This window comes from Eleginops maclovinus, chromosome 20 (assembly GCF_036324505.1).
Source record: "Eleginops maclovinus isolate JMC-PN-2008 ecotype Puerto Natales chromosome 20, JC_Emac_rtc_rv5, whole genome shotgun sequence".
Taxonomy (NCBI): Eukaryota; Metazoa; Chordata; class Actinopteri; order Perciformes; family Eleginopidae; genus Eleginops; species Eleginops maclovinus.
The window spans coordinates 14064439-14081295 of record NC_086368.1 but is presented as its reverse complement, the minus strand read 5'-3'; the positions used below and the strand labels follow the sequence as shown (position 1 = coordinate 14081295).

The window sequence follows — 16857 nt, the reverse complement described above, 5'->3', positions numbered from 1 at the left end:
TGGTATATTGCCACAGGAGTAACAATGGGGAGTGAAGGATCTTATACTAAGTAAATCCTACGACTAATGGAAATCCCAGTGAACTGACTAACAATTACTTATCATTCTTTGATCAGTTTTAGGGTTAGGAAGCAACTCATGTACCGTCATCTACCCTCTTCCTGTTTGCCTGCACAAGTCTGTTTGCGTGATTAAATTTGATGAGCGGCATGTCTGTCAGTCGTGATAAGAAAAGAGGAACACATCAGTGTTCAAAGTGTGTGAGACATGCCTGTACAGGTTTCCAAGTCTGACTCTAAAGCATAAGCTAACATCACTACTGTAAAAAAAACGTGACACAAATGTAAATGCCCATCTGACTGTTCATTCATTCAGCATTGTTGCACTAGACCAGGATCTACAAAAGCAGCACACAGACTGGCCATGAAAATGAAAAATGTGCAAGGACGAAATATATACAGTATCAAGCTGTGAAGTAACTTAGTGGACCGGACAAACATTTCTGTGCAGAAAAACATGTTTTTTTTACTATGTGTTCCAATTAGACAACCATCCTGTTGACTAAAAACTGTGTTTCAAAGCTTTTCATTTACCTCGATCATCTCAGCCACGTAGCTTTCGGGGCCTGTGTATTCGGTGGAGTCTTTAACTTTGACAAGCACAATAAAAAAGAGGTAGTGCCACATGTTGTGCTCCTCTTTGATGTGCTCTTCAAAAGTTACCGTCTTGTTGTCAAACTTGTCCCGCTCCAGACCTGTAAAGGAGCAATTACACATTTTTAAAAGGTTTTAAAGTATGTTTAAGAAAGAAATGTAGTCATAATTTATAGTACCGGTTTCTGACCTTGGGGAGAGGAACATGACACTTTGAAGGAATGAATGAATGACAAAGTGTGAAGGTGACGAAAAAATATTAAGTAAGTTAAAACAAATGTATTCAAGAAGTCTCATTGGTGTGAAGGTCTCATTTAGAAAAGAAACAAATTACATTTAGGGTAAGAAAATGAAGCATCACCCATGACGGCTGTTGGATAAGTGGAACGAGTGTTGTGTCCTTGAAAGCGAATAAAAAGCACCATTTTTGTTTTGCCGAGCGTTCAGTATGGAAAAGAAAATGAGAACAGCGGAGACGTTTCTTGCTTTCGTGATTTTTCTTAGATGGATTTCAAAGCAAAATATATACTTTCTGATTTCCTGAACAGAAACCATTTTAGCTGCAGGTAAAAAATTAAACCGTGGCAGGAATTAATCCTTAAGCCTTAAAACTAATGGAAGATTGAGAGAAGGATCGATGTCTCATAAAACCAAGCTGGAGAGGATGGAGAGCCCCTTAAGCCTGCAGAGGTCGGCTCCTAATCTCTGCATCTCCTGTTCCCTTGTGGTTGTTCAGGAAACCATAGAGACGGCAGGTTCCCATGTGGCCTGGCCTTCTTTAACACGAATGAGTCAGAGGAGCTGCTGGCTGGCTGGGTGACATAATGCTGTTTTCATTCCATATGCTTACCACTTGTCCCGACAGCCTGAACCAACACGCACACATACATGCTCACACATAGCAAGTCCATTTGGGCTCACACATATGTACTTAACAGTGCCTCACATACTCAGCAGCATGGTGTACTTTTTTTAGGCACACACAAAAATAATGTCCATATATAGGCAATGAGTAAAGATGCCCAAACATATGGTTTGAAAATGATTTGTGTGTGAGGTAGTGGGAGATAATGTGTGTGCGTGTGAGACAGACATGAATTATGGAGGCGAGCAGAGCAGTGGCAGGAAGCTCTCATGACTCAGCCTTCTTAGGAACGACAGCTAAGTGAAACAGGGGGAGGGAAAAAGGGTAGGGGACTGAAAACACCAGTCACCTATACAGACCGAACCACAAACACGCCAAGAAATTAAATGTTTAGAGCGGGGAATTTGGGAATTACAGTAACCTAGTGAGACAAGTTTAATTGTTGAAGAGTACTAATGACACACAGAAACTTTGCAACTCAGAGTTGTTACAACAACAGAGCACAGACCCTGTACCAGGCAGACAGGATACTCCAATGATTAAAGAAGTAACTGGCATTTGGAAGTAAGAGGCTTGATTCCCATGACAATATCATAACGAAAACCTTGCAGAACATGCTGAATGCTTGGCAAAGAGAGCTTTGCCAAAAATAACAAAAGCCATATGTGTAGGGATGGAAGGTTATACGTGTTTTTTTGTGGATTGCAAATAAAAACACTCAAAATCTGTTGATTTTTGTGAATTCCCTTTACGGGGATGATTGTGAATTAACAACAGTTAAAAAAAATGTTATTTAATGTAAGAAATAACAGACTCACAAGGTTAGTCATTTCAGTTAGGAAGGTGAAAATTATTTTTATTAACAGATCAGTTGAGAAATCTTACCGCAGATGAAGCATGTAGTCTTCAGGACTTCTTCTTTCTTCTGTTTTTCGCTCCTCAGGTCAGCAAAGGTGTCGATGATAACACCAAAGATGAGATTGAGAACTATGATGATGACCATGAAGAAGAACAGCAGGTCATAAATCACCCTGGCAGCAAACAGAGGCTCCTGGGAAAGAAACAGGGAACATGGTTAGATCTTAAATGAGTAAAACAGTACCTGATTCTGAGGTAGTGACAGAAAAAAACAGATTGTAATTAACAATTTTATTTAGATTGTACAGCATCGACAATGAGCTATTTGAAATGAGTGTCCCATTTTAATGTATGAGCCAAAGCCAAAGCCTGGTCTTTACATAAACTTGGGGGTTGGGGATAATGTTGTGCAAAAATTGAGGTAAACGCTCATCATCATGGATGATGGAGGTCAGACACAGTTTAAAAAGAGATGTGTCTGCTTTACATCATTAGCGAATTGAGCTACAATGGAGCTGTAAAATAATGGTAGCCTGGTGCAGTCTCACATATGAAGGACAAGTTTGTTTTGAACACAGTACAATGTACAGCATATCTAACCAGGCAGAAAATACTTCTTGGCCCTTTTTACATTATGCTGTTAACACATGAGCAACACATTCACATCCTCTTATGACATCATTAGTGGTTGAGCCTGTATTCAGTGGAACTCTTTCTTGAGGTTCAATTCCCAAAACAGGCGGAGGCAGAACAGCTGCAAGGAAAATTGCGAAACCTTTTTTAAAAACAAGTTCAGCGCGGGGTGAGTTTGCAGCCAGCCCACATGACCGTCACTGCAGACACACACACACACACACACACACACACACACACACACACACACACACACACACACACACACACACACACACACACACACACACACACACACACACACACACACACACACACACACACACACACACACACACACACACACACACACACACACACACACACACACACACACACACACACACACACACACACAAAATTAGGGTGAGGCGTCTAATCAGAGTTGCATCTACCTCCTTGGAAGGCTTGCGGAGAACATCCCCGACACCCCCCCCACTCCTCAAGCCATGACTGAGCACAGTGACGATGCACATAAGTAGAGAATCGCACGTCCGCTCCATGTTGCTGTCCTCCTCACCGTTCTGCCCCAAATCTGAGGAAGCCAACAGGAAAGATTTAACTTAATTAGTCTTATTTAGCGTCATGACATAAAGTACCGCTTTAGCAACATATTGTATTTGATTCACTGTACTGCCACTTATTACATTTTCTTTTAATTAAAAGCTGTTCAATAACTGTTCTCTATAATCTAATAGCATCACATACTGCTATTTATTATTATTATTAATAATTAATTATTATTATTCTGATATTATGATCATTTAAAAAATATCACATAAGATGCAATCTGTATTAAAATCTCCCAGAAATTTGAATTGTGCAACGTGTCGATTCCATAGAGACCTTCATCGGGCATCGTCAAATCATGTAAGACGCCTGATGATATTTTCTCAGGTCAAAAATATCCATCTGTGTATGAGTGGGATTTTATGGCAGTATAGTCACAGTGTAAATAAGGTATGACTTTTTAAACATCCATGGCTTAGTAGCAGAAACTTTTATCTGTTGTAACCTTGTTTACATGTTTTGGGGGACAGTTTGAAGGTGAATAGTCGAAGCAACAGTTTTTTTGTAAATGTATCAACGGCCTTGGTTGAACTTGTTGTTCTGAGTCTGACAGAAAAACAAAGATTCTAAAACATTTATCTAATTTGATGAGTCTTATAGGCCATTGTAGAATTACCTCTGACATATTAACATGTTGGACAGGAAACAACATATAATGATCCCTGCTGTGTTGATTATCATTTTAGTGTCTAAGGGAGTGTGATTTCCAGTTTTCCAGATTTCTAAGACAACACCATAACCAATTCCTTCATTAAACTCTTGCTGGGTTTTTATTACTATTTTGTCATCATTTTCAAATATCTAAGATGGTCTAGAAAAACTGGGTCTAAGGTTTGGATCCGAAAAAAAAAAAAAAAATTCCAAGTTGGGATCAATAAAGTACATCTTATCTTTTCTCATTTTTAAACTAAAATTAACCCTGTTATAAACTACGATTAGATACAATGTAGATATTTTAAGAATGTTGTTTTAATTAGTCGCAAGAAAAATTCGCTGAACAACATAGATTGTTTGTAATTTGAGTATTTAGATAAAGACACATTGCTCATGCTGTTAAACCCATTGTTGCGGTATGCATTGCCTTCCTGCGGGGCTTCTGTGGTGCAGTTCTCATCAATCCCTCCCTGACACATTCCTGCAGACAGAAACTCACTGGCCAGACTGGCTCCATTTTCTAGAAAGTAGAAAGAGACAGTGCTTACATTTTTCTATCTAATCAAAATGAAAAATTGTTTGTAAAAATTACAGAAGTCTGTCCTCACTCAGAGTTGTGTTGGGGATACGATCGACCTCCAGGATGAAGTCGTCCTTGAAGAAAATGTATCCAACAATGGAAAACAGGTAGACCAGGATGAGAGCCAGCACAGCGGTCAGCACGATGGAGCGTCCGTTACGAGTCACACTCTTAATTACATTCAGCAAAGTCTCTTCTCTGTATACCAGGTCGAACAGCTAAAGGGGCAAAGCACATTTTACGAAAAAAGCGATAAATATTTTGTACTTTGTTAACAATAAAACATGTATGTGTATGTATGAAATAATTCAGATTTACAGGTATTACAGTTTTACTTTTAAATACATTGAGCTTCTGGATTAAAAGCTTAAATTTCTAGAATTATGTGGCTTTTATACATTGTGCTCTTACACTTAATCAATATTTTTCTTTGTCTTACATGGATAACATGTTTTCAGCATCTTGTAATACAAGAACTACAGACTTATGGCGCGCTGCTTCTGCAGAGGAGCTGCTTTGGCCTGTGTAAATGGAAAACATATTGAAATACTGGCATATTCAGTCTGACACAATATAAAGCAGACCTGAGGCACTGGTGCACGGCATTAAACACCCCAACAACAAGAAAAAAACAACAACAGAAACATCATTACAGAACCAAATATGGTCACTTCTGGCTTGAAAGTATAATATGTCCTTGAATGCACCATGATGGAAAGCTAATGCTACATTTAGAGAAACATTTCCACATGGTTTTACCCAGAGCTAGCGAGTAGGTTCTGTGTGTTTGCAAAGGTGTTAAAGGATTCTTAGAATGTGTGTGTTCTCAAGGTTTGTGTGTGTTTGTGTCTCTCACCAGCAAGCTGTAGAAAAACACGTGGACAAACACCCCCAGAGAGCATATGATGAGGTAAAGGAGGTGGTAGAGGAACTCAAAGTCCAGCACCATGGCTTTGTAGCCCCGTGTGAAGGTTCCTCGGTTCCCCACAAAACTTATCAGGAAGATGATTTTATTGCACACCTGGAAGACAAAGGCAACTTTCCTTAATAACAAGAACAAAGGACAATCACCCATTGCCTTGCTAAAGGGGGCGCGGGCAGACATGGAAAAAACACTTCTGCATGGTGGGTGTGGTTTTTTTAAGCTCAGTGAGGACACACTGATTGTGTTTACATAAACATAAGTAATTGATTCCTCAAAATGTCATGCATACAAGACACAGGGGGAAAAGGGATGCTGCTTACACACAAGATTTTAGAGAGTAACAAGGTTACTGCAGTCCAAAGTGACGTTGACGCTGATGTGATCCCTCTCAATAAACCAGTTTCTTGTGTACATGTCAACATAGCGATTGAGAGCACAGATGAGTGCTTTTATTTGGTGACTTTATTTTTTGTGTGTGTATGTGTTTAAGAGCACTTGTAGAAATCTCTAGCGGGTGCAGGGGTGGTGTCACACCCTCTTGGGTCCAGTGACGCACTTCACACCCAAAGCGCAGCAGGGCTCTGCCAAGGAGAAGTTGAAGGGACAGGGGGCGACACCACAGGCAGATCGGGGCGCCTGCCAAGTGGGCATGAGTGAGAATTGAAAGGAGAACTGGAACTAATGTGGTGCAACTTTCTCAGTATGTGGAAGTAGTTGTGTATAAATGGTAGAAAAGATGGTTTGATTTTAGCATGTCTCTGGGGATTTTTTTTATTAACCAGACAGACGCACACTATTACAGACTTGAGAGATGAGAACATGTCAAAGTGTCAGATCATACAAAATAAATAGAAAACATAAACTGGGAACAACCACATGTCATTTGCTGAACTGACCCTTTAGAATACTCACATTGAAGGCACCCAGAAGGAAGAGTGTTGGCTCCAGGCCAACAGAGAAGATGAGACGAAGGATTGTGATAATGACGAGGGCACGGATGCCCAGCGGTTGGGGCATGATGATCACAATGACCAGTGTGGCCAAGACTCCCATCCACAGCAGGGCAGACAGGTGGGGATCCAGCATACCTGCCCAAAAACAAATGTATTTAATAATGCACATGCAAGTCATCAAGGATACTTGCTAAAGTTGCTGTATCTGAAGGTAAGTTATGCCTCTCAGGCAAGCCTCAGGCCTTCATTAGTGAGACTTTTTACTCAAAGAGAGTCAGTTATATAACAACCAAAAAGTATATGACATACTTTTTGTTTGCCTGTGTGTGTTAAGCTTTAGTGAGAGCCTACCTACCTGGAGCTTCCAAATTATCCCAGTCTAAATCCAGGATTAGTGACAGGGGTTTTATGTAGCAACAACATATCACTCAGGCTAAAACACTCGACCAGGTTTAACAGGCCTAAAACAGGGACATACCGAACCTGCTGCTCCTCTTACTCACCCTCCATTTATTAAAATACAAAGCTAAAATGTGTCTGTAAGTTTGTAATCACATTTTGACTAAAAGAGAAAAAAGAACTGTGTACTAATGTTAGACAGGAAGAAGGACATTAAGAGAAAATGGTGATAGCAGAAGAAAAATAAAGCATATCTGCATGGATTCAAACAAGGAGAAAGAGGGAGAGCACATTATAGGTGATTAGAAAGCAGAAGGGGAGTACTGCGGGTAAGGGAGCCCTCCTCTCCTCCCACCTTGTTTAACTCTGTCTCCTTCCCTCTCTCCCTTCCTCTACATTTCTCTCCCTCCCAATCCCTGTGGAGATCACATGACAGGTGCCACTTACATAACAGCGATCTCTAAAAATACCTCAGCTGAAAGATTCATGAGGAAACGAGCAGGGAGCAACACGCAGCTCCGGTGATGTGGCAGACTCAAACAGGGGCTCTGTAGCTACCATGCACTTCCGTTTAATGGTTGTGCATAAACATCTGTAAAATCAACAGAGGAGGCAGCAAGCATGCAGTGTTGTGGGTGAGCATGTGTCGAGTTGAGCGGTTACCACAGCACTTCGTCAAATGGCAGTCAGTCATGCATACAGTCAGAAAACAATGACCTACATCTCCTGTTCTTGTTACCCTCAGTTTAAAACTCTGAGCAAAGGAGGGTGGACCAGTGTGTGGATGTGGGTGTGTGTGTCTGTGTGTGAGAGTGAGAGTGAGTAAGAGAAAGAAGGCAGGGGCCGAAAGCTGTACAAGTGCCTGTTAAAGCAGGCCAAAGGTATGCTGGAGTCTCACGTAAGGCTGCTTGCACACAGAAAGAGTTCCAGGAAAGAGGGGGAACACAGTCAGCGCTTACTCATACTGTGCACTGTTCTAATCTGTTGTCTATTTTTTGTAATTTATTAGAAAATCAATAAAACCATCCTTCAATCAAAGATCCCAAAATTTGCTACGCTTTAAAAAGGTGCCACATATACAGACTGACACTTGAATAAACAGACTGACGGCTAGACTCAATCTAGAATCCCTCATCTTTCTAACCATATATTATACATATATAATAAAACAACAGTATCCATGAGTTCATTTTTAAATCTGGTTTGTTGAGAAGTCATATGAGATGTAGGTAAAGGATACATTTGTTGTTTTATCATTGAATCTCATATTATTTCTTATTGTTGGATACAGGTAAAAAGATTCAATTGTTCAACGTTTTGATCACAACACACCCTGTTAAAAAAGGACAAATAAACCCAAAGATAGAAAAGGAAAACATCACTGAGGAGGATTTCTATTCAACGAATAGCTTGCCTTGTACATTTTTTAAGATCACCTGATCCAATGCAAGCTTTGTTTACACATATTAAAATGAAACGGAGTGCTCCTGTGTGTGTGTGTGTGTGTGTGTGTGTGTGTGTGTGTGTGTGTGTGTGTGTGTGTGTGTGTGTGTGTGTGTGTGTGTGTGTGTGTATGTGTATATGTGTACAAAGGGAGAGAGATTCTCAGATCCTGCTCCTAATCCTAGTCAGGCATTTAGAGCATTGTTGTAAATAAAGGGATCAGTGGGTCAATGCTGAGGCTGGACTGAGAGTCAGCTCGTCTAAACTTTATTTGTGGGTGACTGCAACATGTGACATGACTTTCCAATTTCTTACTTTAGAGTGTGAGGTAAATGTAAAATAAAAATCCAAAGAATTATTATTTCTAAACTCTAGTTGTTCATTCATGACTTTTTCTTTCTCAGAAATGAATGTTCCAATTGTAATATAGCCCATCATCAGAGCTCAGATCTTTTTTACATCTTTTCAATAGGCCATGGTAGAGCAGGCTGAAAATGTCAAAGGATTTTTGTGGCAGAAAAACAAGACGGCAAGTCCTTGTTCTTCCTGTTTGTCAAGTTGACCACCTTTGTCTGACTCTGGTTTCAAAAGGTAGTCTGTGTGCCACAGTGCAATAGATACAAATACGCTTCTTAGATGCTGCATCAATACAACATCAGCATGCACAACATATTTTACTATAGAAACAGAAAAGGTTTCATATGCACGAATCAGGGTCAGGACTAAGCTGAATTACACCTCACATAAGAAGAGCGTACATATTATTCAAAAATATTAAATCACTGGAGATATGAAGTGAGATCTTAGAAAAACCGACAGGATGTTAGCAGGTTCAGGGCTCAGTTTTAAAAAGCCTGATCTTCCTGTCAGATTTATTCTCATTTGCAACTGACCTGCATGTATCCCCTCCAGGGGGTAGAAGAAGCAGACCAGCAGGTTCATGAGCACAGCCAGGTTGAAGGAAACGTTGCTCCACACTGACATGTTTCGGGAGCACCAGTACAGTACGGGTTGGGCTGAACAGAAAAGGGAAAGTAGAAAATCTTTAATAACAAAATCACCAAAACATCAGATTGCTTGTTGGTCCAACCACCAGCATAGCCAAGTATGTTTTAATTTAATTACATTAAACAGTGAAAAGCAGCAAATCCTCTAATTTAAGAACCCAGGACTGATATTTGGGATTTGATAATAATTGTCATGATGAGAAATGTTTCAACAGAGTTTTAACAGTTTAAATGATTAAATGCTACATCACTTTCAAATTGAACAAGCTTGTAAAAGCATGGACAGTACATTGACCTAAATGACAGACATACATGGTAATAGACAGAACTTCAAACCGCCGCCATTCTTAATAAAGAATGTGCAAATGTTAATACTATACTAAAGTTCAAATAGAGGAGAAACTCAAGCAACTTTGACACACAGTCTGACTTTTAATAGAACATTTTCTATTCTTTGGTATTAGTGGAAAGAAAAACAGATGCAGGGACTTTTCTCTGTCCATCCCCTCTTCTGAGTGAGAGACAGAATATGGCTTTGTGTGGGTTATGCAGTCTCGTATGAGGATTAGAAATGTGGCTGACTGTGGGTCTGTATGTGTATGTGTGTGTGTGTGTGTGTGTGTGTGTGTGTGTGTGTGTGTGTGTGTGTCTGATCACACTCTCAGTTGTGATTCATGAAGTTACTGTATTTCACGGCTCAAAGAATGTGGAAAGCCCCTGTCTGCTTTTAGACAGTGGAAACATGTAAACACACAGGATGACATTGTTAGTCCTGCTGTCGAGGTTGGGGACGCATGCTTCCATACATGTTCCATACCCGCTTATCCTGTTCGGGCTTGCAGGATTTAAAGGCCTATCCCAGCATTTGGCAAGAGGAGGAGTACATGTCAACAGTCCTTCATTGGGACACGTAGTCACACAACGAAACCCATATATATTTGGAGTTAGCAGTTCACCTAACCTGCACCACTCATCATCAGATTGAGGAGGTCCAAAAATTGGTTGAATTAATCATTATGTAGTTGCATTTCCACCCACCGCTCCATTAATCTACTATTGCAGCTTTATATGTTGATTATTGTCAACAGTAACACTTGTCCAAAGCAGTAAAATTAGCCAATTAACAGAAAATCATTTGGGAACTTTTATAATAATAATAGTCCTTGCTTGAATCAATTATTGAGCAATTTTGCATTTACTTCCAATATCTCACATTGAGAATCTGCTGCTGTTATTAGTGTTATATATTTAGTTTCAAATACTTTAACATTTTATATCTTCGGTATTTTTTGGCTAAACAAGTAATCTGAAGCGATACGCTGCTTAGAGTTTTGTTAGAGGCCTGTAATCACTTTCTTGTGATAATATTTCTGATTAATAATAATGAATAATGACTTCAGTTAATTGAATCGTGTCTATTCTTTTTTCTAAGTGGGGAGCATTATTGCACTGTTCATCTCATCTTGAGCTTTAATTCTGGGAGAACCGTCAGGCAAAGACATTATCAAGACAAAATCAAGTGACGATGAACCTCTAGTGAATAATTATGTTATGTTTTGTAGAATGGTGATCCTGCATGAAAGGACCACTAACAGCAACACACAGCTACATGTTGACCCAACCTCTGAGTTTCTTCTGCCAGTTCATTTCATTGAAAAGGTCCTCTGCTCGCAGGAAGAAGTCGTTGATCTTGCTGCCCTGCTCGTCTCTCTCTGTGGTGTAGTAGACTCGCAGCTTTGATTCAGAGGTCAGGAACTCACAGATGTTGGGCACAGGGAACACTATCTCCTCCATGGTGCGGTCCTGTCGCACAATCTGAACAGAGACAACCAGAGTCACCTTGACATTGCCAGGTTTATTGTATATTTACAAATAAACTGTCACAAAATAAACAAACAGTTTCAGGGGGAGATTACGGTATACAGATAGTTTAGAGATATAGTGGTTTTGGGGAATTTGGTGGTTTTCCCACTTTCCAAACAACAATAAGAAGCTGCATTGTCAAACAGCCATATTGAGCTATATTGGCTGAGTGTCTATGGGATTAAATAAACGCAAACATGATCCCATAGGCACACAGGAAACACAAAACAACAAGCAAATTAACTAAGGGGGTTGTCGGGGTGCCTTTTTTCAAACTTTGTGTGAGGGACTCAGATTTTTTGTGAAATGTTACAACAGATAGCATTTACTAGTTACTGTGGCAATGGTGGTGTGTTATAACCTCTATTTGAGCAGTGTGGTTGGCATAAAACTCCAAGGCCTCATCTCCCTCTCCGTTGGCCCCTCCCGGCTTTAACATTATGGACAGCTCCTTATTATGACGCGCCAACTGTACAGAGGACAAACAGATCAGAAGTGAGCTCATCACAAACAATAACATGGATAATGTGTGGCTCATTACATTTCCTTATGAATGGATTGATAATTAAGTATTTCTATGATTGTCAATGTGGAATTGTAAGCAACATGTTTGTGAGATTAAGTGCTGACCTGGTGAGCTAAAATGTAGATGTTGTGTCCCACATTTCGGGGGGAAGCAGCATCGTGTTCCTCCTCTTCCCCGTTATCCTCCTCCTCCTTTGTGTCTTCAAACTCTACCTCTCCCTGCAGATAGGCCTTCTTGATCACCTCCACCTGGACACACAAACACATGCGCGCACACACAACTATGTGATACTGAACAACCTTGGAAATAGCTCACTTTTACTTGAGATGTAAAAAGCAACTGGGAAAAGGAAAAGATGCACAACAGCTCCTCACCAGTTCTTTGGGCCTCATATTGTACAGGATCCTCTCTGCATTTTCACTGTCATGGCGGCTCTCCATGATGGCAAGCAGCAGCTTGGATGCATTGTTCTGGGAGTGAAAAACAGGAGAGAAAGCAGGCCGGGGAAAAGAGAACTCCAAGATAAGAACTTAAGCCCTGTCAGTTTCTGCATCCAAAGAAAACAGACAGATCCCTGTGCTCTAGGCAAATGCACTCTACCGATATTTGTCTTGGCATGCAAGCACAAAAGCTAGTTAAGCTCAGACGAATGAATCAAGCTCTTATACCAGTAGCTTGTTACTGACATTACATCCTGCTGTGAAAGGAAACAACTGCACAGTTGTTTTCAAACTTATTTTAGCCCAAGTCCTGAGAGTTAACCCATTCCCCTGCCCAAACAAAGATGTAGATCCTTCCTCCACTTCACTAATAGTACACCAACCCAGCCAACTCACCTTAAGCTCCAACACCAGGTCCATCCGCTTTTTCCCCAGTGGGTTGATGTCATTAAGGATCAGGGCAATTATGATATCAATACCGTTGGACTCGTGTGAGGCAATGCAATTCTGGAAGGAAAAAAATGTTTATGAAAAAGACAGACTGTCCTTGTACAGTCCCATTCATCAGCTTTGGCTTGGTCTCTTTATGTACCTGGTTTTCATGGCAGGGGCCTTGGCAGTACTCTGTGAGACTCTCCAGAGTTTGGTTGATGAGAGCAACGTTCTTCTCGTTGATGTACAGTCCCAGCAGACCGAGACCGCCTGTGGTGCTGCCGCATATACAGTCCAGGAACTGCAGAGTCTCACACACGAGGTTGTAGTTGTTTTTGTTGTTTTGACAGCGAAGGAAGTTCTGAGGAAATAAAAGTGGTTGAGTTTGTTTGACAAGAATAGATCGGTTTCAGCTCTATCTGGATTCAAAGCAATAATAAACCAAACAAATCCAAAAAAGAGGTTAAAAATGCATTCTGCCATTAACAAAACACTCCTCTCTCTGTCAAAGGTCATTATAAGTTTTTTTAGAAGACCACAGACAGACAAGTAAGCAACCATAATTCTGTTTTAGATCTCGTCTGCACTGTTGAACTCCACATCCCACACTATGCCGGCAGGCACTGGCCACAAAGCTTAGCCTTTGCATGCTCATGTGCTGTAAATCTTTCCAGTACGTTTTGTGCACAGACAGGAGTTTTACAGGGATCTTATTTTTTTTTAAGCAAAGTATTGTTAGTGGTGAGGAAGTAAGAGATAACGAGGTACAACCTCTATTTCTGCAAGCTACACAACAACGCTATCTTGCTTTATCTCCATAAAAAATGTATACAAATATAGATCTCTGCGACACATGAGTGAGCAGTTAATACATGATTTTATTTTATTTTTCATTGTAGGTTTTCCATTCAAATGTATTTAAATAAAGATTTGTCAGAAAGAAGCCAGACCTAGACTCTCATACATATGACAATAACACATGCATGATCAAATGCTCCAAACTATGGTTTGAGCAGGGGTGCCCTAACTTTTCGTAAATGATCTGTAACGGGCCAAAAGCAATCACCTATTGTATTGAATTGTATTGTTAAGATGTAGAAAACTTACAAGCTTAATTAATATTTATGGATTGTACATATTTACAAAAATGTAATTTAAATCTGGCTGGCATAATATAACCTTATGATAGGGCCAACTTTAATTGGAGGAAAGAAGGTATTGTAGCCAAATCTGAATCACAGTTGATAACTGTAAACTAACAAGAGTGTAAACATCCTTCTCTCCCACCTGTAGGTCCCGGTTGTGATTCTCACAGAGTAGCTGGAGGAAGCGGAGGATGGGTTGCATGATAATGATGACGAAACTCATTTCTCCCTCATCCTGGTTCTTATCCCCGGTGCTGGGCTGGCCGTCAGCAGAGTTGAAGTGATCCTCAGGGTCTGCTTCGCGCCGGTAAGAGTTAAAAGCCTTCTTGGTGGCAGACGAGGCCTCAAGTAGCTGCTCTTTCACATCCTCTGTCATGACCACTGCGGAGTCTCTGGCTAAACAGAGACAGGCACCAAGCAGGGAATCAGGATGCAGTCAAGAGCAACATAAATGCTATTTGTACTCTGAATTTACAAGTTATTTAATTGTTTATTTTTCTAGAAATGTAAGGAATTGCAGCTCGTCACATTATCTTTTGTTGATAAAATCCTGAAATAAATTCCTACTTCAGATCAAAGTACATGACCTCTGACCTTTTTTGCGAACAGGCACGTCTTTGTCCTGGCTGTCATCATCTCTCTTCCTGTTTCCCAGGTCGCTGGTGTTAACTGTCACGGTGGCTTTGATCTCCAGCTGAGCCAGCTTCATACGGTCGTAAAAGACGCGGAAGAACTTTTCTGATTTCTTGTCTTCTGTGAGACGGCAAAAGAATGAACGCTGGACACAGGGGACAAGAAGAGAAAACAAGGATATTATGGATATTACTTTCTGCTAAATACAATTTTGATCAGTTATCTTGTCTATGTTTTCTTTAAGCATAACCACAAACCCCTTTGTTTCTGCTTTACTCTATTGCATTTCAAAGGAATTCAAAGATGTCACTTGAAATATTTGATGAATAAAATTGAACATCTTTTAGTATTTTCTGACAAGGAAAAAAGTAATACATTTCAACCCTAAGGAAAAATTACCACATACATTTAACAGTCAACATTGATTATCCCCTCCAAGATTATATTATGCAAAAAGTCAGTTATATTAAGTGCAGTAACTAAAGTCAAAACCACTGAACATGATGTTGGATTAAGTAACATAGACTTACCAATATTTACTTTACTAATACATATGCAGGAAACTGCTTTGAGTAAGACTAATATTACTATACAAGTGAAGTACTGGTCTGGAAGTCTGGATTGACTGCAATAAATGGTTTGGTAATTGCAGTAAAATGGGGTCATGCAAAATCAGAACACTTTCGAGCCTGCGGGCACAATGAACACACACCGTGTCCCAACCCACAGGACTGTTGTTTTGATTATGTAAGACCTGATATCTGCTGCAGCCTATGGAAAGGCTTCGACCACGGGTGAGAAATACCACAATAGAGAGAAGCATGGCCTACTTAAACAGACAGAGAAACAGGGTTGGTGGGAGCGGGAAAAAGAGAGCTATAAGTGAAAGACTGACAACAAAGAAGGAATTTGGGGTTGTAAAAAAGATTATTGAGAGCGGGAAAACGAGAGCGAGAGATAGGGAGGGAATGTTATCAGACAGTATCTAGGCCAGCTCTCAAAGTTGTTACATAACCATCTGTCTTTCCAGGTTAGATATAAAACTGGGCTATTGTAGGAAACAAATAAGTGAAAGTCCCAAGTGAAAAAGGTTTGTGTCCAGAACTTCAAGGAAACTTTAATGGTATGTTTCAATTAAGAGGTTTATATGTAGAGGACTTTGGTTGCAAACAAACACCTCATTCAATCCAAAAAAGTGACCTGCCAGTTATGGAGCCAAACAAGTGGGTATGCAACTTAATAAGAGAACAAATAGCAGCGCTAACAGGTTTGCTGCAGGGTGTCTTGCAAAGAAACAATGACATAACTGTGAGCTTGTGCCCCGAAGCAGATTCCAGAGCCGTGCTGTGCCCCACCCAGGCCTTCCACCACTGAGCAGCAGCCCTCCTGCACGTACACACTCTGCCGACACTCAGGGACAAGCAGATAGCAGACTGGTTGGGGGGGGGGGGTGCGCCTAAGCAAGGCCATCAAGCAATAAACAACTAGATGACAGAGTAAAGAGCGCAGAGGCGAGGATTAGCTGCACCACCGGCAAGCCACTCACAGCGCACAGCATGCTGGGGAGTGGGATGGAGTGAGTGGGTAGTGGGTGCAATGGTCGTTTCTGCCTGTGTGTCTCTGGTCACATAACAGTGGCCAACAGGCTGCCTAAGCAAGGGGATGCAGGGTGGGGGGTGATGCATGAGGCCCGCGTTAACAACTCACATCGATTGGACTACAGAAAACAGACAGACGACCCCCCCCCCTCACCATTTACTGTAAAATCTCACACACACACACACACCCCCCCCCCCCCACACCCACACACCCACACACACACACACACACACACACACACACTTACACTCCCAAAACTAGGTCAGCTGTCTCTGGCACAAGCCAATTTTGGGAGGACACACCCATATATCACACTTTTACTGTATTTTCCCCAAAACACTGCCAACTTCATTCTTATGTAATCATGGTTATTTTCCCATGCTGTATATTATTAATGTTGTGGTCCTGATCTCGGGGATATCCCAGGTCAGAGATACTGCATTCAGTCTTAATGTGCGTTTGGGCTCGTGGTGTAAGGTTGGCAGGACTCGCACCATGCAGCAGGGGTATTTGATCTTATGGATCAGGGTTAGCTGAGCTTTTATGTTTCACTGCGGCAGACGTGAGTTTGTTTGATTGATGGTGGCTGGGAAGCTGGGAGTTATTGGGTTCACTGGCAGCAGCAGACTGTTGGAGTAAT

At 40.9% G+C, this 16857-nt stretch overlaps 1 protein-coding gene and 1 long non-coding RNA gene across 6 annotated transcripts in view; one reads left to right on the top strand and one right to left on the bottom strand.

Annotated features, from left to right (window-relative positions):
* Positions 1-16857, bottom strand: part of LOC134883603 (inositol 1,4,5-trisphosphate receptor type 1) — a 59598-nt gene that overhangs the window by 2912 nt on the left and 39829 nt on the right. For all 5 annotated transcript variants that reach the window (XM_063912057.1, XM_063912061.1, XM_063912058.1 and 2 more), the window contains 16 exons: positions 14580-14763; positions 14128-14381; positions 13001-13201; positions 12805-12915; positions 12343-12438; positions 12073-12216; positions 11804-11911; positions 11202-11394; positions 9466-9588; positions 6690-6865; positions 5709-5873; positions 4881-5070; positions 4700-4792; positions 3444-3583; positions 2404-2569; positions 594-754 (listed from right to left, as the gene is read on the bottom strand). In XM_063912057.1, the coding sequence (XP_063768127.1) occupies positions 594-754; positions 2404-2569; positions 3444-3583; positions 4700-4792; positions 4881-5070; positions 5709-5873; positions 6690-6865; positions 9466-9588; positions 11202-11394; positions 11804-11911; positions 12073-12216; positions 12343-12438; positions 12805-12915; positions 13001-13201; positions 14128-14381; positions 14580-14763 (2505 nt within the window). The remainder of the gene's footprint in view (positions 1-593; positions 755-2403; positions 2570-3443; positions 3584-4699; positions 4793-4880; positions 5071-5708; positions 5874-6689; positions 6866-9465; positions 9589-11201; positions 11395-11803; positions 11912-12072; positions 12217-12342; positions 12439-12804; positions 12916-13000; positions 13202-14127; positions 14382-14579; positions 14764-16857) is intronic.
* LOC134883606 (uncharacterized) lies at positions 7621-14862 on the top strand. Its single transcript, XR_010168298.1, has 3 exons — positions 7621-7764; positions 14134-14292; positions 14641-14862. It is a non-coding gene; the product is annotated as an uncharacterized LOC134883606 (long non-coding RNA).